This window comes from Spodoptera frugiperda, chromosome 12 (genome assembly GCF_023101765.2).
Source record: "Spodoptera frugiperda isolate SF20-4 chromosome 12, AGI-APGP_CSIRO_Sfru_2.0, whole genome shotgun sequence".
Lineage (NCBI taxonomy): Eukaryota > Metazoa > Arthropoda > Insecta > Lepidoptera > Noctuidae > Spodoptera > Spodoptera frugiperda.
The window spans coordinates 6483909-6506803 of NC_064223.1; the positions used below are offsets into that span (position 1 = coordinate 6483909).

At 38.8% G+C, this 22895-nt stretch overlaps 1 protein-coding gene across 1 annotated transcript in view; it reads left to right on the forward strand.

Moving 5' to 3' along the window:
- Positions 1-18284, forward strand: part of LOC118262495 (uncharacterized) — a 60464-nt gene extending 42180 nt beyond the window's left edge. The window contains exons 3-10 of the mRNA XM_035573915.2: positions 11809-14716; positions 14804-15042; positions 15133-15209; positions 15289-15661; positions 15744-15874; positions 15959-16108; positions 16391-16548; positions 16891-18284. Of these exons, the coding sequence (XP_035429808.2) occupies positions 11809-14716; positions 14804-15042; positions 15133-15209; positions 15289-15661; positions 15744-15874; positions 15959-16108; positions 16391-16548; positions 16891-17014 (4160 nt within the window). The 3' untranslated portion in view covers positions 17015-18284. The remainder of the gene's footprint in view (positions 1-11808; positions 14717-14803; positions 15043-15132; positions 15210-15288; positions 15662-15743; positions 15875-15958; positions 16109-16390; positions 16549-16890) is intronic.
- The last annotated feature ends 4611 nt before the right edge of the window (positions 18285-22895 follow it).

Genomic DNA, 22895 nt, shown 5'->3' on the forward strand with positions numbered 1-22895 from the left:
CTGGAAACTATGTGATACTAACATAATTATTTGTAACTAGCTGATCCGGCAAACTTCGTACCGCCTCAAACATTATTTTCTCACCTTTTAAACCTTCCTTGGACTCCCAAAATTTGCCAAATCGGTCCAGCCGTTTTCGAGTTTTAGCGAGACTAACGAACAGCAATTGATTTTTATAAATATAGATTAGTTACAATTACAAACAATAATAAATTAGCAGCATTCAGCAGTGATGAAATAAAATCACCAGTTTGTTTTACCAAATAAAAAATTTTAATAGAAAAACAATTGGTACTTTTTCTAGCCAGATTTAAACAAATCAGTTTAGGTACGGTTGTTAGTCGATTTCGACGGTTAAGTTTCCCAATTTCTTTATTTGGCTTAGCTATAAAGAACGATAACCAAGTTGATTACTAATTCAAAGTTCATTAACCTCTTGATGACAAGAGAATAAAAATAATCAAACTGCCCCAAATAAACACACAGTCGCATAAACATAACTTTACTTACTGCTAATAAGAATTTACAATAAAACGTGATGAAGTCCACAATATAAAAAGTAAGAGAGACAATGAAACGAATTTCCTAGTTCATTTCATGTTACTGTTCTAACGTAAATTAAATGCCTTCAGAGAAAAACGCTACCTTTGTTAAATGTACCATAAAACATGAACGAGGCTTTTAAAACTGTCTACTTTGTTGAAATATATTGTGCAACGTTATATACTAACTGTGCTCTTACATTATTTTTATATATTAGTTATATTTAATGTATTATTTCTACGCGCTCCAATCCAGACGTTTTTCAGTACTAAAACATCCAAACGTCTAAAAATATCTCAATTCTCAAGAGTATTTTGCTCAACTTGAGGGCAGCGAAAAGCGCTGATTACTTTTAATAATAAAAAGTGCTGATAATAATCTAGAGTCTGGAAAACCAGTGGTGATTTCGAGACATTGTTATTCTAAGAAATGAACTAAATGTCAGTTAAAGTCAAAGCTATTTCAATCAGACAAATTTTCGGGCACTTTTGAAAGTCAAACTTATGAATATGTCTATCATTCTGTCATTTTAAGTGAAGCTCGTAGTTGCTCGTTTGAATACCCACTTCCAAGAAGCAGACAGACATAATTAAATTCTATTTTTGGTATTTGGGAAAAATCTTTGAAAAAAAGAAGTTAAAATGGCAAAAGTTATAGCGGCTCAAGTATTTAAATATTGACCTTTACAAGTTTATGCTTCGCGTTTATTCTCGTTCGCCTACGGAAATTGTAAAAGTAGCAATATTTTTATGAAGTATGCTTAAGAAATTATTTGAAAACAGTATGGTATCGTCTACCAATGTTCATATTGTGGAAACCACAACGGGAAGTTTTACATAACAACATCCAAGGAAGATCGAATTATGAGAACTTGAGAATTTCAATAACATAACTACATAGAATGAAGATTCCTGTTGGTAGTATTACAATTATATCAATTTATATTCGGCAGCATAATATAACTTAAGCCTAAAGACAAAAGCATTGTTTCGCACCAGAATGCCTTGATATAACAAATCTATTTTAAAATCGACATTTATCTGTCTGTGCGTAGGCTGGACCCCAATTAAATTCGACATTTCCAAATTTAATTCCGTAATGGCTAAGTTGGTTTCCCTGTATTTATTTCAATCTATAAGTAATTGGCATTCGTAAAGCAATCTATGTGACATCGGCACAAAACTATAATCGTGTGGGGTTGGAGCATCTCTTATTCAAAGGTTTTTAGAGGTGCCTACGTGAGGGTCCTACTTAATTAGGGATCAAGTGGCTCAATGTGGAACCCTTCATATACGAAACTAAGTATGTGGATCAAAATATTTTGCGTATGTTGCTCATATATCTAAAGTTCCCACGCGAACAGAATATTAATTTGACGCTATTTACATTCGCATGATACGTCTAATATTGATGTCTGTCTGTGTGTAACTCGTTATGAAAACGAGATGTAATATCAAAGCTTATATAAAATTCGTCATATTTGCCGAGATCATACTTGTAATATTTCGATATATATTTACCTGCCCTGTGTACCTGTCCGAACTAATTTCGCTCGATTGAACCTATATCAAAATTTTGACAAGCTTATTACTTGTGTTTTGCACTCTGTTACCTGTCATATAGTAAAAGGGATCGGAAAATACTTATCGGGCAGAGTCAGGCGCGATCGCTAGCGTAAATATGAAACAGTAATTTGGAGGAAGTTTGTATTAAGTTGTTTCTTACGTTAATTTATTCTAAATTGTGTTTTGATTTATTCTCAGTTGCTATGTGTTGGTTTATCTTGTTATGATAAAGTCATTACTCATTGTATTTATGTTTACTTACATAGTATTTACATGGTTTTGTTTTAGGTTGACAATGGAATCTTCAATTAGTTCTCCCAGTTCAAGTCAAGTTTTTTATATAGAAATACATAAAGAGATAACCTGTAAGCATATCGATCTCTAGTCCCGACTTTTGGCAATAATAGAAAATCTCAAAAATCAAAATCCAATAAGCTTTACTGATCTCAGAGAGCGAGAAAGAAAATTCAAATAAGTTCAATATTTACTAACATTGAAACGAACAAACAGACTCGTAAAGTTTCTCTAGTTACATCTACTTTGATTCAGAACAGTTCAAGTTGAAGTTTATTGAATAAAATCCTACTTATTGTTCTGTCTAGACAATATCTAATGTTCTTTTTATCAATATCGAACTTATTCGCTATCAACGATTTGCTAATGAAATAAGAATATTTGTAAGGTACAATATTACTTTATATACTTACCTTTTCATATAAAAAGAATCATTGAGAACCATATGTTATTATCGAAATCGGTAATATCTAGTCCAATATCAACTATTTTTATTCTCGTATGAAACAATCTCTTCTGACAGTTTAGTATGGTAATAAAACGTTATCAAAACACAACACTCTTATATAATAGTTTTTTCGATCAACCTAATTCCTTCTAATTACTAATCTTCTACCAAATGGTCCCTTCCTGCTTTCAATCAAAGAATTTCCCCAACAAATTAAAAACATCCTTTCCATGAAACGAGGAAGGAAAGTGCGGATAGAAACGGGGTAATGGCGTTAAATGTCACTAATTATTGCACTGCGCCCTCCCATCAGGAGTTCCTGCTAATGATAGTTACTTCTCCTTTTTGAAGATTCCACAAACGAATGCTCCCGAACAATTAAACCTTTCCGTATAAGATACTGTTTTCCCCTTCATTAGGGACTCATTATACTGGACGGTAACTCGACCGGCCCAGCTTCCCACGCGCGGCTTATTAACGCTTCTAAAACATTTAAACAAAACTAATTGTGATTTTTAAATGCAACGCTTTGTATTAAGGCCAATGACCATTATAGTAATTTAAAGTATCTTAATGTACCAATTAAAACTGTCCTAGTTTTATGTAATATTTAACATTTCGACTATTAAGAACTCAACACAAAAAGTCCCTTTCAAAGAATCTATCTGTCATTCTGTGATCAACTCAAAAAGCAGAGAACGAATTTTCATACGATTTTCACCAGACAGAATGATTCACGAGGACAGTTTCAGTAAAATTTATTAAGGTTTTATGTGAATTGGTAACTAAGGCCGTGCGAAGCCGGGTCGGGTCGCTAGTTATATCATAAAACAGGTAGAGCTTGTATAAAACACGGCTCCAACTCAGGTGTGCCTTGCCTTCTAAATATTACACTAACTTCGTACCGCTACTACGCTTACGGTGAACTTTTCTATCCTATAAAACTTGATGCGCTTCCTTTTTGTTTGTTACTTACATTATCCGTAATAGAATGAAGACAGGAGACGTTTTAACAAGGTTTCATCATAAAAATATGTTTTGCCATGTTTTACCTAAAGAAGCAAGAACTTACACCGGTATATTACGTATCTCGTTAGAAAGGAACTTGAACCTTAGACCGTATAAAGTTCGCAGTAAAGCGTATTTTTGAGTGTAGCCATTCATAACGTACAAAAGTCACAAGCTGTTTCATATTCTGTGAGAATACTAGAAAATAATTATAAGATTTCCATTAAACTTCGCGGTTCAAGAAACTGAAATGTCTTGCAGAATTTTTATGGTGTTAAAGTAGGACGTCTAAGACTTGGTTATAGACGTCTTTATACTGTGAGTAATAAGGGTGAGTTTTTTGTTAGAATTGAGAGAACGGTTGATATAAAAACGCGAGATGCATACGGTCTATTTACGAGTACTAATAATAACGGTCCGTAGTGTTTCTGCGCAGATTGCTCAGTTTGCATACTAATTGCCTCGTCTGGAGCCGCATAGCGAATATCTGTTAGTGTGAAAGATTCATAACTTGCTCTAGGACTCCAGGCGGAACAATATTCAAGTTGAAATTGTTTCCATGATGAAGCAGGATTCTTTAATGAAACGAGACTACTAGTACTAACAAAATAGTGTTGTTCGTCGATGGCTTTTGGTTGATGAAAAAGCGTTTACAAATCTCACGTCCACGTTGACAAACCGTCTGACGTGACACGGCAATACGAAAGCCTTTTTCCTTTTTGGAGTACGGATTAATCACAAGCCAATCAAGAGGTCTAACTGTTTTTTTTTTTTGTTTGTGCCCGCTACTCCTCTATATTTGGATACTTTTTCCATTTAATACACAAGCTACCTTTGGTATGGTCCTACCTCCAGCCAACGCATATCACACCCACACTTTGTTTTATTCATTTCAAAAAGATTCCGTAATTATTTAGATTAGGTCTGTAATTAACCAAACTTCTTTTCAGAATTAACAGCGTGGAATAAGCCTCAGTGTAGTAAGGAAATTGGATAAATTCGTAATGAAACTCTAAAAGGGATAAACGGGTTAAGAATAGAATTTTGCGGATTGCTCCGCAAATTTTCTCGGAAACGCTGTAATGTTGAATTTTATTAAGCATCAGCGCTAGTGATAAAGTTGCGATCGTGTAGTATGGGGACTGTGCTCCAGGGATTACAGTTCGTCAGACTATGATCCAGTTCCTAAGCCCCCGGGCACACCCAAGCCCGGAGGAGAGACTAATCCAGTTCCCACGTTACGACTTCATTGGGAGCGCACTTTTTGAAACTAATGTTAGGGATAATCGTCCACAACGTTGAGGGTACTGGTAATATTATTACAAACTGTATATTAAGTTGTTATACCCCCAGACTCGTTTAAGTAAACACGAACCTTTACAAATTAGGTACCTTTTATGACGCTTTTTAATACATGACCACTTACGGAGATAACGGTCGGGCATAAACTAAATGATAAGATTTTATACAACATAAATATAAAGGAAACAAAATAGGTACCTATACATATATATAATACAGCCTGCGTTTATTCTGGCTCGTAAAAAATTCCATGCAAACATTTTACGTTGAAAATAAAAAGTGAAATGTTTACCTTTAAGCGAGCTACACATCGGACCAGCGGTGTTACAAAGAGCTTTTAAGCCCTTTCCGCACACGTCACGTGCAGGCGGGCCTCACCCGGCGCGTGTGCCTGCCTAATTACCTGCGATTTACGGCATGTACTCCGCCCCTAATATTAATTACAACTTATTGTTCTAATGGATGTTGTTTTTCGGACTCCGAGGACCTGTAATGAAACTCCAAAACGTTCGCAAAAAGTCTGGACGAAATTTTTTGGTCGTGTGTAATTTCATTCTGAGCCCTTGTTTTACTTAACTTTTTATTAGACTTTCCAAACATTCCGATGTTTGGATTTCAGAAGGAAATATTCGCACAAAATTCCGAATTTACGTATTTGAGCTAATTTTCCGTCTACTTAGATACTCTATGTTCACAAATTATGACCCAATTTTGTGGGAAAAGGGAACTAAAAGATCCTCAACAAACATAGATTTTGAGGTAAAGGATAAGTGAGATTAGTGGGACTAAGTATAACATAACACAGTCGGTCCCAAAGGTCTCGTAAATCTCACCGTTTTCATACAGACGAGTTAATTTTTCATGTTTGTCTCCAGCAAACATTTTTGCTTTAAACCTTCGTGAGGCAGGTTAATGACAATGTCACAAATATTTTTTGGTATAATTACGGCACTAGATAAACTTTTAGATTGACTTTTTACTTTTGTTTAAGACGTATCTGATAATTACCTTAATGTACTTCTTTGGTGTGATACGTCTTTAGGAGACTACACAGTACACATGTTAAGGAATCGTGTTATTTACTAATGTTAGGTATCTACTTAATGTTGTACCTGTAATGTGGTACCAGTTATGAGTTTAACATGAATTAACCTCTCGTATATAAGACAACAATAGAAAACACATTGTGTCTCGCGTAGATCTGCGTTCGATACGAAGGGTTAAAAGTCCTGGTTAAAAAATATTAGAAATAAATTGACTGCTTTCGATTTATCTTTTAGATTTAAAAATGTGAAATACTGTCTACCAACAAGTAAATTACAATCTTTTTTACCTAAAAAAAACATTCGAAAACCAAACACCAATAAGGTTCACAACTCCTCTTAATCTAATTTAGGCATCCCCACAACACTCGTGTATCAATCACTCGATCAAAGAGGTCTACTTACCTCTTCAGTAAGTGGGGAGAGGTTGCCATGGCAACGCGTGTACTTGACATGTGTTTGTTTTATGGAAAGCCCTTTCCCCTAAGCCCGTCCACAATGAGACAGCAACTTCATAACGTCAGTGGGGCATTTAGAATATACGTACCTATATCATTGTTCTGTGTGAGTATTTAAAAATACATTTTAAATGTTTGTTTTTCCGAAAAATGCCCAAGTCATGTTGTCAAGCTATGATTGATTGATAAGCCCAAAAATATTCTTCAAAGTATCTACAAACCTACAGCAAATTGATAGATGAGTTCCCTAATATTTGAAGTATTTCAAAATAATGTGTATTGTTTAAATAACCATACCAAAGGGGCTGCAGATTTTTAATTTTATTAAAAAGAATTTTATGTTTCTCTATTCAACGTCTTAGTAAACTTTTTTGGTTAGCACACGAACTCATTTTGAAAAAAAAAGAACGAAAACAATGTTATCTAGAGAAAGAAGTCCCTATTACTTTCCGAAAACAAATAGTAGGTAATTTACTAAGTTCATCCCCTCGCGCACAGCCCCAATAAGCGAATCGTTTCATTCTGTATTCATAAAGGAAACTTTGAGGGGACCACACACGCCTACCGTACTGTGTTCGTATACTCCGTATTGCAATACCGCTCTCATAATCAACCCTGGCGTATAAACATTGACATGAGCGATAAAGCCACGAAACTCGGCCAGTCTCGAGGGAAATTCCAGCTTCTTGCGACCTTAGACTTAATCAGAAAATATATTGAAGGTACCACCAATGTAACAGTATTTCTTTCATCAGGTAAAACTTGCCTAACAATTTTTTTTCCTTTTGACGCAGAGCCGATGTTTGAAAGGGATGAAATAAGTTGAGATTGGTTCAAAGATTGGTCTTCTGATAAGTTTTTGATTTATGTGCGTAATATTTTTTGGTGTAGCTTCTCACATTTCCATGACAGAATAAGAATAAAACTTAATAAGTTTAATAACAATAATGTTCAATGAAATTACTATGTTTTTTTTTAGGATAAGAACTAATATTATACATGTTTTTCCTCAAATTATAATGCTTAGATACAAGTACGAAATGAAAGGAAAGTAAAATTTCCATCTGTCTGTCACGAGACAGACTGACACGAAGTAATGGAATACAATATTTAATTTACTTGAATCAAACCATCCCACATCACTGCGGGCCGCCACTCGCCGCGTCTCCTCAAACTTCTGACAGCCATATAAAAGAAAGGAACGAACAATACATCAAAATTTATTCTAATCCATCAGATCGCTCGGAGTATATTAAGGGTGGGTAATTTGTTCTGATAAAAAAATACGGAAAAATTCCCGAGATCCGCGAGGTCAGACAGCAATCAGTTATTATAATCCGCCCCATTGCCAAATCTTCGTATAAAAGGAATGCAGTAATAACACTCCGTTGACTTCAAAGTATAATACATTTCATCTCACAATAGGAATTCTTTTTTTGTGGAATAATGAATCCGTGATCTTTATAAAACGTTGGCAAATGAAGGTGCTTTTCTTTATGTAATTGTAGATTATCCAACAATGAGATAAAACAGAGTCTTATATCACGGATGTCATATTGAAGCCCGAGGTTTGCGAATGGAGTTAAACATTTTGGGAAGATACAGCACACTTTGGTTGAAGATCCAAATAGAGACTTGAAGTTATTTATTTCTAGCAATGGAACCATGGTATCAATATTCATTAAACGTTAGATAACTTTTAATGTGTTCGGAAAAATGCATTAAAAGTATACCAATAACCTGTATATATTGCAACCCTCCGAAAAATAATAAAGGTAAAGTTATGAGTTTTTTACAATTTTCAATGTGATTCTGCACACCAATTTTCATCGAACGTGGAAATGCTTTTTGCTCCATATTCACCTGACTTCAAATGGCACTCTGGACTCCCATAATATTAAATTTAAAAACGCTGAGCTTAGAGGCGTACCCCAAAGTGTAATCGAAACATAAATCTCTTTAATTTGCTTTGAATTTTCCTCCAGCTTGTTATAAACGATGGATCTTTAAATTTTTCAGACAAATTGCGGTGGACATTATGCTGATTTTTAGATGGCACTTAATTTATCTAAGTTATGCATTTTCTTACAATAGACCTAAGTAGAACGCTTACTTAACTTTTACGTAAAAAAATACTGAATCCTTGAACTTCCACCGGCTTTAAATGGGGAAACTTCTTTTAGACTGTGTCATAAATATTTTATTCAACCTCCAAAAATACTTCTTTGAGAGTAAAAATAAGCACCAAACCTTTCATAATAAGTAATTGTTCACAAAGTGTAGGTACTGGAAATAGGTGCTTGTGGGTGGGTAATACTCATACTCAGTAAGTGGATCCATTACGTAAACAGGCCTCAAAGTTTCCATGGCTGAGGAGTCCTTATAGTTTACAAGTTAAGCTGATCGATTTACTATTAGGCTTCGATACTCACTTGGGACCTGACGAACAACTGACGCCATTCTTAATTAGGGATATAATCCACAAGAAAGTAATTTCGTCGAGATAATCTTTCTGAACGATATACAATATGAAACCACGAATGTAATAACAAACTAGAAGAGCCGTGTAATATGATTAGACCGCTCTCCACTGGGATATGATTTTTGTGGCGCTCGCGTATTGAAGTGAATCGCAATCGTATATAAACCCTTTCTAGTTCTAAGTAATCAATGTTCTGATTGTATTAGGAGTATGAAAAACTAATTTGTACCTACATGTATTGTTATGCGAACTACATTGTGAAAGGTTTTCAATTAATTAATTTTCATTGACGTATTCTTTGCGAGTGATGCGTTTGTTCACTTGAGTCTGAGCTTTGATATCTATTAGGACAATACGAGGTACGGTACCTATACCTCCCGATAGTGTTCTCTTTTTTTATGAAACACCGCCTTTAAACGAGCAGACGTATCCCCTGATGGTAAGCAATTCTTTAGCAAGTGCGTTGCCGGCTTTTTGGGGGTTACGAATTTAAGGGTTATTTTCGGAAATCGGGGATTGGGAAGGTTGGGAAGGGGGAATTGGGCCTTTGTCAATAAAATACTATAGGTAGATAGGTACGAGATACACTCGTGATCATTTTATTAAATATTTACTTGACAATGAATATTGCTCCTTAACTGTTGCAAGCGCCATTTATCTAGCAGTGGCAATAAAACATATTTATACATACGAAACACCATGAAAGCTATTTCAAAAATCATCTTAAAAATTATGTAGGTCAGTCAATTTAAAACAATTTCATGAGAAAAAATTATGCAACATTCCTACCTACTACGTACCTAGTCAACCCGTTCTATTTGTAACAAGGTCAAAAGAAAATAGCATTTAAGTCTTGAAATATTCGCGTCATATTCGCGTAACAAAAGGAAGGTAAATTTATTCTACGATGGAGAATGTCCATTTATCACGGTATTAATCGTTGGCTAGTCTCACACGTAGCGGCTATAAATCCCACTGGTTATTGTACCTATGTCCTTATTAAGCTTTAATATAAACTTATATAATATATCTATACTCCATTATAATAGTTTTGGGATTGTATTCATGCCGACGTTGAAACATCAGTCCTGTCTATTCAGCCTATTTTGAATCTTATTAATTAGGTAATGTTTACTTGTGTTACATCTCTCTAAGTACCTATTAAGTATTGAATAGGTAAGGTTTACTTTAATGTTGTGGTGGCCCAGAGGTTTAAGACTCCCGCTGTTCATGCATGAGGGTGCGCAGGTTCGAAACCTACCAATGACAAGTACCAATGTGATGTTTTCCACATGTAGTTTATTTTAGTACTCACAAGGTAGTTTAGTTTCTTACATGTACATTTTAGTTTAGTACACACAAGGTAGTTTAGTTTCTTACATGCACATTTTTTCATATAATTAATTACAACAACGATTAAATTATTCTTTTTACAAACATTTTAAACTCATTAAAAAATAAGTATAGGTGAACTGATGGATACGTGATAATTCAAGTGCTGGCTGGTTACAAAACGTTACGAAATACGTTCCAAATTCAAAAGCAGCGTCGCCATTTGCATTAGTTTGATACGAGAATACCATTCACTCACAAAATTGTATTAAAGCTGACTATAACAAAAATTCACTGAAAACAAACAGCCGGAGCCATTACGATATTGTTTTACCCTACTGCCCCATAAGTGGGGAGTTGTTTTGCACACTTACTTGGTTTGTGTACGAATAATAGGCTTAATTCTCACTCACACTATCTAATAATAACGTTATTTGGTGTATCTCTCGTAATTTAGTGTACCAATCAATAACGACTTGATGACTCTTTACTCTTTTTTTCGGGTGTCACGCACAAAAGTTCCCATAATAAATATTCAAACTTTATAAGGAACGCATAAACTAAAAGGATAATTGAAATTCTTCCATGGCCGATTCTAAGACAATTCGGCGCATACTAATACGGCGCATACAAAAAGTGTAGAGTGAGTTTCATTCGGCGTCGTTCGTAATTTCCATAAAATTGAGCACTACATCAAAGTCATGTACAGTTTGATACATTATGTACTTACACATGTAATGCTCAGGTTCGCGCAACGTGTGAATTATTGTCGTATATTTTACGTTACGGTACAACTAAATCTTGAATTAAAGCATTTGCTTCAATATGTATGTAGTACAAAACTTAACATCGTTTTTTTGAATTAAATAAAGTAAAGATATTAGATACGATATTTTATTATTTATAGCACATGTAGCTTGATGATTTTTATAATCTCGGCGATAGTAAAAATATTTCGACTAGACTGGACCGTTATTAATAAATTCAAAAACCTTTTGTACAGGTATATTAATGCAGAATTAAAGCTAACAATAAATTATGTTAGCTTGTCAAATAAAATTACGTAATATATAAATTATTCGTCGGAGTTCAAAATTTCCAATGTCCATAATTATATCATACTGAATAACTTGCATTGTCTCGGTCACCCTTTTTACATACCTGCGTTCTCTGGTGATACCCAATAAATTCCTTACATTGTTTTGCGTACATTAAATGGTAATTCTTTGTACATTGTACGCTTTATCATTTTATTACATTATTTTAAATTTAAGGATACACCGTTCTTATGAAGCTACACAATATTAATTTACTATTGTTTCTTTTGTTTCAGATGAAAACCACTATTTCTTTTCACCGGTAGAAAAAAGTTTTGCTCAAGTTCAGCCGCCTTTATTTCCAAATGGTCGCCCATCATCAGCATTCTTCGATCATGGGGACAACTACAGGGTTGCGCCGACCGTGCAGCAGCCTCTCTACAACGAGGGCCAGTCAAGATTCCCCAGCCCTAACTACAACCAAAACCCGTCACCTTTTCAACTACCGACGGGCAGGAGTCAAGCCGGAACCCAGTATTATGTAAACCAACCCGAATTTACTGCACAACGACAAAGGTTCAGGCCAGCTTTACCATACAACTTCCAAATGGTTGCTCAACACCCAGCTTCAACCAAAAGGCCCGATGTGTCACAAATACACTCCGTGGCCTATCAAAATGACCCGTCTAAACCAGAAACCTTTTTGGGTCAAATCACTTTAAATAATCCTGATATTGACTACTTACAAAATAATAGATTTAAAACACTGCCATTTGACGGTAACAGCTTGAAAAGTAACGGACAAAGCGGTCACATTGCACATGATGAAGACATTGAAAATGATAATCAAGACTTATTTGAACATCACAGGGTGACCACTTATAATCCTCATAAACTCGCAATGAAACAAAGACTGAATAATAAGCCTAATACTCCACGGTTCACTCAATTAGATTTACCATCTGTCAATGAGAATACGAATGTTCAAAATACACCAAGCAATACTTTTAATAAGAAAAATCAATTTAATGTGCCAAAATCAAATGCCAATGTATATCACAGTTCTTCCACTGAATACAAGGGTCTCTTAGACATAGAACCTTTACTCGAAGATGATATAAGCGATTTAAGTTCGTTTAGAGAGCTCATGAAGAATACTCAAGGTTCTTTTGACGTAGAAGTCATAAAATCTAATCAAACTGGAACTGAATCCACAGATGATAGTAAACCTGATGCTAGCTCTATGAATGCTGACAATTATCCAAAGCAAGAACCAGTTAAACCAACCACTACCACCACTTCTACCACTACTACTACTTCTACGACAACTACTGCAAGTAGTGGAAATTCTGAAGAAGATCATGATAGCGAAGATGGAGAAGATGAGGGAGAGTATGTGGAGTATTATGATGACGATGAAAGTTCAGAAGTAAAACATACGACGACACAAGCACCTCACCTATCCTCGTCAACAGAACAGGCTACAGATAATTATGACGAAGAATACGATACGACTGAAGAAACTGAAAAGTCTACAGAAGTAGCAAAACCAAATGCAACGGAGTCGTTCGATGTTTTAGTAATGAAACCTGAAAAGACGATGGTTAAGGATGATAATTTCAAACATTTTGTAGACACTACTGTAATAGATCAAACAGAGCACAAACCTTCTGAAGAAAAGGGAGCTCCTATCAATGCTGCACCAACTGCTGAAGAAGATACAACGTCAATAGAAACACCATCAATATTAGGACAAGAAGTTGTGTCAGTCGTGACAACCAAGAGTGTAGTGAATGGTACTATATCAATTCCAGACGTCACGTATGCTCCGAGTACTACTAAACTTAGTTCAGCTTCAGAAGACACTTCACCAACTAGTAACCAAATGAATGATGCATCAGTACCAGTGACAACTGAGAATTGGATTGTAGTCGCTTCAGTGCAAACTAGTAGAAGTGTCTCAGGCGCTCGATTCTTACCATTCCCTACTGTAGAACAGGAAGAAAAGAAACAAGTTTTGGCCGATGACAATGAAGAAGAAGACGAAGAGGAATCCGTGACCAAAGACCCAAGAGAAGAAACCAGTGGACTTATAAACCATTCATCGTCAACTGAAAATATTAACGACAAGTTAGATAGTATTCAGTCTGAACTATCAAGTGCAGTTTTATCGGGTTCTTTGAATAATGAAAACAAAAATATTGAATTGATAACTGAATCAACTACTGAAAGTACGACCACTACAACAACAACGACCACAACGACTACAACGACCCCGCCACCTATTAAAGTATTTACATTGAAGAGTACTACAGTTGCTTCTGTAACAGAAAGATCGTCTCCAGAGCCTTTACCTGTACAAATCAAGAAATTTGCTCATCGTGTAACGACATCTACAACACCTAAGCCTAGGAAAAAGCCTTCCTTAGTTACTGTAATGGATGACATAGCTGGGCTTCTACCAGCTGGTTACAAATCTAGGTTATCTTACAAAGATAAACGAACCAGTACGACCACGACAACTACCACAACTACAACTACTAGTGCACCAGAAGTATCCAGTGAGATCCCTATAATTAACGGCACACAGGGTCGGTCATCTGGTATCAGCTCAAAGAACAAGGTCATTGTATTAGATTATAAATCTTTACTTCCTAAAGAATATAAGCCTAAAGAAAACAAACCCCAAGAAGATCTTGTTAAAAAACTACAGAAAAATGACCTAAGTAAATTACTACCAGCTAACTATAAGCCGTCAAGTACAGAAACGCCTGATGTTAAATCAATTACTAAATCTATCCTTGATAAAGTTGAAGAAGTTGATATTTCAGCGTTCTTACCCAAAGGTTTCAAACTAAATGCTACAGCTACTGAAAAGCCCAAACTACCAATAAAGGCCATTCCAGTAGACGTTTCAGCTTTACTGCCACCTGGTTTCAAACTGAATGACACCGACAAAGAAGGAGAAACTCCTCTAGTCAATATCAAAGTTGCTGACATTTCCAACTTATTGCCGCCTGGATTTAAATTGAATGAGACGGAAGAAGAGGCATCTCCACCCAGTAGTACAACTAAAGCACCTGGAGGTATAAAACTGGTGTTCCCCTCAAGACCAGGTGGTAAAGTAAACAGGAAAACAACTACTCCTAAACCATTGGGCCCCGCTCCAGTCACACCTAAAATACAAAAGGGTTGGCCTACAAGGTACTTACCATCTTCTCTATTTATCTTTCTATAAACTGTAATAATTAGTCACTTGAATACTTAGTCTAACGATGTGATCATTTTCAGAGCTTCAACTGAATTCACTGGTTGGCCATCACCGTCTACTACGCCATTTTCTATCGAGAAGCTTTTAGAAGCTCAAAGGAATGCTACTGCTACTAGTCCTCTGCCTGAATTTAGTACCGAAGCAACGACACGACGCACCACGACCACGACTACAACGACACCCGTACCTCCTCCTCCGACCACTCCCGGACTGTGCAAGAGAGAGTGTGACATTGCTGCTACCATCAAAATAGTATCAGGTATTTTTATTTTTGTTTTATATTTATTTTTATTATTGTCTTTACAAACAAATAAAAAGAGTATTAGCTAACCACGTGTATTGATTTCAGGAGTAAAATGGATACCTGAATTATTAGATCACAACACAGAAGAATGGCAACGGCTTGCAAAGGATGTGAAGGAAGAGGTAAATTATAAATAAAAGAAAAACTCTTTTGTACTTTATTGTTTAAACAACAGAGTTTAATTTTCTTGAAATTTTACAGTTGAACTCTGTCTACTCAAAATCGGACTATCTACGCAAATGGTACAAGGATATAAGAATCGATGGGTTCAGTGAAGGCTCCGTTCTTGTTGACTACTTCATTGAACTCAAAGAAGTAGAAGAAAGAGTGGACACATTGGATCTGAAGAAAATGTTCCACAAATCTCTACATGAAGCAAAACCTGGTTCCGTGGTCGAAACCATTACAGAAGAACCGAAAGATGAGTTCGATCCTGATGTCATGTTAGGAGACCAACCTGATGAAGACAGAATGAAGAAGAGCAATGAGAAAATGACCAAGACGATCGACAAGTCTGCTGGCAAGTTGGAAATCGGAAAGTTTGTGATGGATCCTGCATACACCGAGTTTATAGGTCAGTATTTTTCTGAAAATCATACTACTACTAATTAAACTTGAATATAAAATAAAATTTATATTATTTTCTTGTGTTACAGTGTTGCCTAAACGTGAAGAGCCAACCGCTATTATTCCCGAAGAAGAATCATTGTTGCCTCAGTGGGGCATCGCTGTGATTGTCATTGCGCTAGCATCTCTTCTGTTTGTCGTAATATTTGGAGTTACAGTAGTAAGTTAACTTACATATTATTTGAAAAAAGTATTTCAAATAACATTAAGACATGATACTTAATATTTTTTTTCAATTTCTCAGTTGGTTAACCGACAGAAGAGTGCTAAGGCCAAGCAGCCAATTCCACTCAGCGAAGAAATGCTTCGGGATTTGGATAAGAGTCATATGGGAGGTTTTGATGACGTACATCAACTCAAGGAACGTGAATTGCCGTATCTTCCATCGGGCAAGGTAACTTAATTTGACTGCACGGTTGGTGCGGTGGCTGGGCAACTGGCTGCCGCGCGGGTAGCGGGTTCGATTCCCGCACGGAGCAACTCTTTGTGTGATCCACAAATTGTTGTTTCGGGTCTGGGTGTCATGTGTATGTGAACTTGTATGTTTGTAAACGCACCCACGACACAGGAGAAAATCCTAGTGTGGGGCAAAGTTTAAAAAAAAAAAAAAAAAAAAAAGATGTTTTGTTAATATTAATATAGTAAATAAAACTGACCCCTTTTCTTCTTTGTCCAGCGTATGTCAACTGCCTTCATCGAGCAGCTGGCTTACCCTAACCCGGGTGACTCGTGGCGATCAGAATGGACGCCGCAGCTCCAGAAGTACATGCAGCATTACACACCGGACTCTGGGCGAGGATCGCAGATCTATGGCCCTGTCGGAAATGCTTATGGGTACGAATAATAACTTCCTTGAGAATTACCCGTTCGAAAAACAATTTATTACATAAACGATTATCTTAAACTAACACATGCGGGTTAGTCTACGGGGCATTGTCCAATTCAGCAGAATGCCTGTATCGTTCAACTTTCCACAAAATACACCAGAGACGACCAAAGCTTACTTTTCCCACAAACTTTTACCGCAGCGGAACCCTGCCTTACATGTTTCATGGAAAACCGCTGCTGCTTGTTTCATGGCAAAAGTTTAGCAGGCAGGCCAGGGTCGGTCGGTCGGACAAGTTTTAAATACAGGAACATATTATGTATGTTAATAGATGTGTGTTCTGTCGACAGATACGGCGGTGGCTCGCAGCTGTACGGGCAAACGGGCGGCGGGTCCCAAGTGTACGGTTACACGGGCGAGTACCCGCGCTCGCACTACTCGCGGCGCCGCTCTGACTACGACAGCAACTTCTAGACCCTTCTAGAAATATATTCGCCTACTGAGACTTGACACAATCTTGACAATATCTCCTTTTAATCTCGAACTCTAATTTATAATACTCGAATAGAACGTTTCATTCATTCTGTGTAGAATAGTCATTAACTTCCAAATACATACTGTAACAGGTTGTGAAATAATTTTATCATCATAAACCGAGCATTATTAGATCGACATTAGATTCGTATTTCTGAATTTATACGATACGACTTTACATTTTGCATTATATTTTTAGCAGCTTTTAGTCCGGCCTATTTAGGACTTAACAGTGCCAACCCAGATGGTTATGTCGCGTTTGATATTTATTTTGTAAACAACAATATTTCTGTAATTTAAAATAGTTATTAAATGGAAATTATCTGCCAAAATATTAACTATTTACGACTGATTGTGAGATGTAAATAAGTAGAATAAGAACTCACCAATATTATAAGAGGAGACTAATAGGTGAGGCTACGAAGTACTTGTGTAGATATCTCTCCGCATACCTATATTTGCTCAGAACCTGTAGTGGATCGTGCCGTGGCCCGTGTGTGAGCGTGAAACGCCTCTTTGTGCCAAATGTTTGTGCGTCTGTGTGTGCGTGTAAATATAACCATAATATTCCTTTCGTATAGAGACATTAACGTATAGCGGCTATAGATGTCGGACCCCAGAGCACCGCGCCCGCCATTACCGCGGCCTGCGACTCGCGAGAGCTTGGCTGCGAACTATTTACGCGGAATGCGGTGTGTTCCCATTTTAAGAATAAATCATATTTATTCGATAATTTAACTCATACTCAGTGTCATTCGAAATGCATTAGGATAACGATCTTCATGTATGAAATTCATAATGTTAAGAATTGTAATTGATGATCGTCAATTTTTAATTACTTATTGCAAAAATCGTCAAACAGGTTCACAAAGACGTTAAATTGTAATTTAAATATAATTAGCGATTAGCTACTTTAAAATAAATAACGACCCTAATTAGTGTGGAAGTTTTAAAAACTTGGGTTTACTTGAATGTGTCAAAATGATGAATTTCGTCAGATATATTAATTATTACCTAATCGTATTTGTAAATTCGTCGAGTAACGAGCGTCACGGTCATTATGTACCTACCAATTAGACTAAGTATAGTAATTGCATGAATTCGTGTATATAAACAATTTTTGTACATGTAGATTTTAATTTAATTATTGACTAGTTAGTGACAAAGTAAACGTATTAAGATCCTGAATATAGATAAATATATAATGTAACTGTTGTTTTATTTATTTACATTTTCAGCTAAATTTTGACTAAGAGCTTATCTATTTATGGTAACTTAAGAACATATTGATAATATCTACAAATTGTTTTTGTTGAACTGTTTCGTTAGTTGAGTGGTCGCAAGAGCGAATGCCGGGCAAGAAAACTTGGGTTCGATACCCGGGTCTTTTTTTTTTTTTTTTTTTTTACATTTAATGGGTCGACGTTTGGCCGCTATCTCACCTGATGGTAAGTGATGATACGGCCTACGGTGGAGCACGTCTGCCCATAAGCAACCTATTCACTCGGGCCTTGAAGACACCCAAGTTATACCCATCAGGAAACACAGACTCCGGCAAGGAGTTCCACTCCCTAGCAGTTCGCACAAGGAAGCTTGAAGCGAAGCGCTTCGTGCGAGTGGGTGGGATATCTACCATGAAGCGGTTACGCCTCGCCGATTGTCTTGTGGTTCGATGATGAAAAGGACTAGGGGGAATCAAGTTGTGCAATTCCCCCGCACACTCTCCGAAATGTATCCGGTAAAAAACGGAAAGGCTTGCGACCTTGCGCCTGTGTTCAAGGCTTTGAAGCCGGGCCTCCACAAGCGCATCGTCATTGATGAGCCTCTTGGCACGCCTTTCAATGTGTTCGAGCGCATCCAGCTGGTATTTGGCCGAGCCGTCCCAAAGGTGAGAACAGTACTCCATACATGACCGAACCTGCGCTTGGTACAGGCTCAGCAGTTGTTTCGGTGTGAAGTACCGTCTCACCTTCGAGAGAATACCCAACTTCCTACCAGCCAGATGCGCCTTCGACTCTATATAAGAGCCGAAGTTAAGCGTTGGCGATAGAGTTACGCCCAGAAGCTCAAGACGATCCGCTACCGGAACGGACACATTTCGGAAAGTCGGAGCCAGCGGGAATTGACTCCGTTTGGCAGAGAATAGACACGCCTGGGTTTTGGTAGCGTTGAACTTGACCAAGTTGGCGTCACCCCAATCGGAAACCGCCTTCAAGGACGAGTTCAACCGTTCGACCATGGATTCTCTTTGAGACCGGATCTGTGTTCCGCTACTCCGCGCATCGGACACATACCTTTCAACAACTGTGCTGTCATCTGCATACCCAAAGATACCGGGCTTAAGCAGGTCGTTGATGTGCAGCAAAAAGAGCGTTGCTGAAAGTACTGACCCCTGAGGGACTCCGGCGTTGATGCCAAATTGGTCAGACGAGCAGCCATCAATGACTACTCGAATTGACCGATCCCTCAGGAAGTCTGCAATCCATCTGCACAGATCAGCGGGAAGTCCATATGCAGGAAGCTTGCCGATAAGGCTGTCGTGCCAAACCCTGTCAAAGGCCTTCGATATATCGAGTGAGACCGCTATTGCCTCCCCGTGCTTCTCGATGGCCTCGCTCCAAATGTGGGTGGCATACGCAAGAAGGTCCCCAGTGGATCGGTTGCGGCGAAACCCATACTGCTGATCACTGAGGAGGTCGTTACCTTCAAGGTATGCCAGGAGCCTGTTGTTAAGTACACGTTCCATACTCTTGCAGAGTATGGACGTGACCGAGATGGGCCGGTAATTATTAGGGTCGGCACGACTACCTTTTTTGGGCACAGGCTGCACGTTGGCTAGCTTCCATGCAACCGGCACTTGACCAGTCTCCAAAGAAAGTCGAAACAGGCGTGTCAGGATTGGAGACAACTCAGGCGCACAGATTTTTAAAACCACGGCTGGGATTCCGTCGGGGCCACTGGCCTTGTTCACGTCAAGATTACGCAACGTCTTATATACCTCCTTCTGTCGTATGCGAATTTTTGACATATTCGTCTCGCAAACTCTATGGAGAGAAGGAGGCAAAGCGCCACCAGTATCAAGACGTGAAGATTCCGCAAATAGAGAAGCAAACAGGTTCGCTTTCTCTACCGCGGTGTGTGCCAGCGTCCCGTTAGGCCCCAGGAGAGGTGGGAGTGAAGGGCGGCAGAAGTTCGATTCAACCGCCTTGGCCAGGGACCAAAACGCTTTACTACCCGCTGGGTAAGAAGCCAGTTTGTTCCCTATTCGGCCAATGTGGTTGAACCGAGCCATCCGTAATGCCTTTTTGCATGACTTGGCAGCCCGGTTATAGGCTCTCTTCCTCTGAAGAATATCGTCAGCCCTACGACGCCTGGCATCCGCCCATGCCAAGTATGCCGCATGCTTTCGCGCTTCAGCACGTCTGCAGTCGGCATCGAACCATGGACGAGTCCCACCGAAAGATGTCGCATCCGAGAATGGAATGTAGTATTCCATGCCCTGACGCAACACCCCCGTTATGGCATCCGCACAAGCTGACGGGTCCTCAGTAGAGAAGCAGACAGGCCGCCAAGGATAGGATGCAAAAAGATCGCATCCCATCCCAATCTGCTGACTTGTACCGCCACATCCGCCGAGATCCTCTGGGACAAGGATCCGGTGGGGAGTACGTGGATACGGATTTCACCAGACAGTGGTCAGAGCTACCCAAGGGTGAAGAAACTGACACCGAGTAGCTGTCTGGATCAGTTGTCAGCAGAAGGTCTAAGCAGTTGGCAGTGTGCGAGTCGACATCGGGCACCCTTGTGGCCTCCTGGACCAGCTGGGTCAGGCCAAGCGTTAGCGCAAGCTTACGCATTTCCCTCCCAGCATGGTCAGTGCACTGGTATGGGAACAGCCACTCCTGGTGATGGGCGTTAAAGTCCCCCAGTAACACCAACTGGGCCGAAGGGTACCTCTGCCGAGCCGCATCCGCCGTCTCCACAAGGTGTTGAGCTAATCTGGTCGTCTCCAAATCTCCGCTGTGCGACCGGTAGACACAGGCATAGAGAATTTTCTCCATCCCTGTGTCCACCAGTATCCACAAGGTTGAAAAACTGGGGTCTTCAAAGTTTCGGAGACGCCGGTAACAGATGCCGTCTTGGACGTATAGGCATACGCCTGCGCGGGGAACGAAATTGTGCTCCAGGGAAAAGCCTGGGTAGTTCAGGTATGATACGTCCGACGGACATCTGATCTGGGTCTCCGAGAGAAACAAGAGCGTGGGGTTCTCGGTCTCTAGGTGGTGATGGACCGCATTGATATTTGAGTGCAAGCCTCGAATATTTGAGAGGTGCACTTTGAGGGAGAGGAGTGCAGCCGCTGTTGAACCCTTTTCTTTGCTCTTGTTTTCATTTTATGAGTATGAGGTTGCTGAGAGGATGGCAGTGAAATGTTCCTCCACACAGGCGACCCCAGACGCGCGCCGCAGTTAGCCACATCATTGGGAGGCCAGCCTGGAGACTGCGGGGACGCCCGAGCCCCCCCATGGATATCCATCGGGCCCTCTCGTCCGGTCGCCAACCGGCACGATGGCGTATCCATGGGATTTTTCGCTAGATGGCGGGGCAGCCTTTCACGTGTGGCTAGCACGCTAATTGGGCCCCCAACTATCTGCGGTCGGCCAGCGGTGCACCGTGCCTCGGATCCCGCTACCCTCCGCGACTGGCCACCCGATGAAGCTACACCAGCGCGCGCCAGATCGGTCTACTCATAGTGGAGCAAACATCTCGACCCATCCTCTCATACGGCTTCACCGAGCATCGTGGCGGAACACGGCTAGGCCGCTTGGCGACACGGTTTTGCTCGGTGGGTGGTTATAATGCCGTCGGCCGAAGCCTACCACCAGAGTGTCACCTGATTAGCACCACCCAGAGGCCACGTGTAGGGTTTCGGTTTTTTTGGGTGCTCTCCTACGGACGAGGGTGACTCAGCCTCCAAAAAGTCGGACAAAGAATTACTGGTTTTTTTCGGCTCACCCGCTATTACGTGGGACTTATAACACAAATGATGAAAAGTGGCTGTACACACCATGTACAATGTAAAGGCGTGACGATGACGATGTTTTTGTTGAAACCTCCAATTAAGACATTTTTATTCCTAAATGTTTATTTCTAACAATAACCACGTTTTAACCTTGAAAAGATACTCGAAAATTATTGATGAAAAATAAATAACGAAACATGAAATACGTAAATGATATCTACTGCATTTAAATTTGAATAAGCTACTAAAATTTTATAACTAAACCAAGCATGATTAAATATATTACCTGACATTATAACAACCAAACATTGTTTTAATGCTCCATTAATTGGTAGCGCTAATTGGGAAATTTTGCAAACTATTCCCGGAAACTAAAACCACATAGCAGTATCCTCGTGTAATATTAATAAAATATTTAATCAGAATTTACAATAATGATACTCTAATTTCAAGTTAAATATATTAATATATAATATATTTTAAATCATTAACCGCCGTACTCAGAGCAAGCAGCGGCGGCAATTACTTACCATCAGGTGATCCGTCTAATGACTTACCGGCTTTTACCTTAAAAAAACTACTAGTGTAGGTAAGTATTATTCTAAAAGATTTCGAGCAAAACCGACGACGCTGCGGGCTATCCACGTAAGTACATAAACATACAAATAATTGCCTTAATTTAAAGTCATAAAATAAAGCTATAAACACGAATATACACGTAAAGTACGTGTACAATGTTCTACTCGTATTTCGTCCATAACCATATTATGTCCTACGGTAAAGAGAACGACCCTTCCA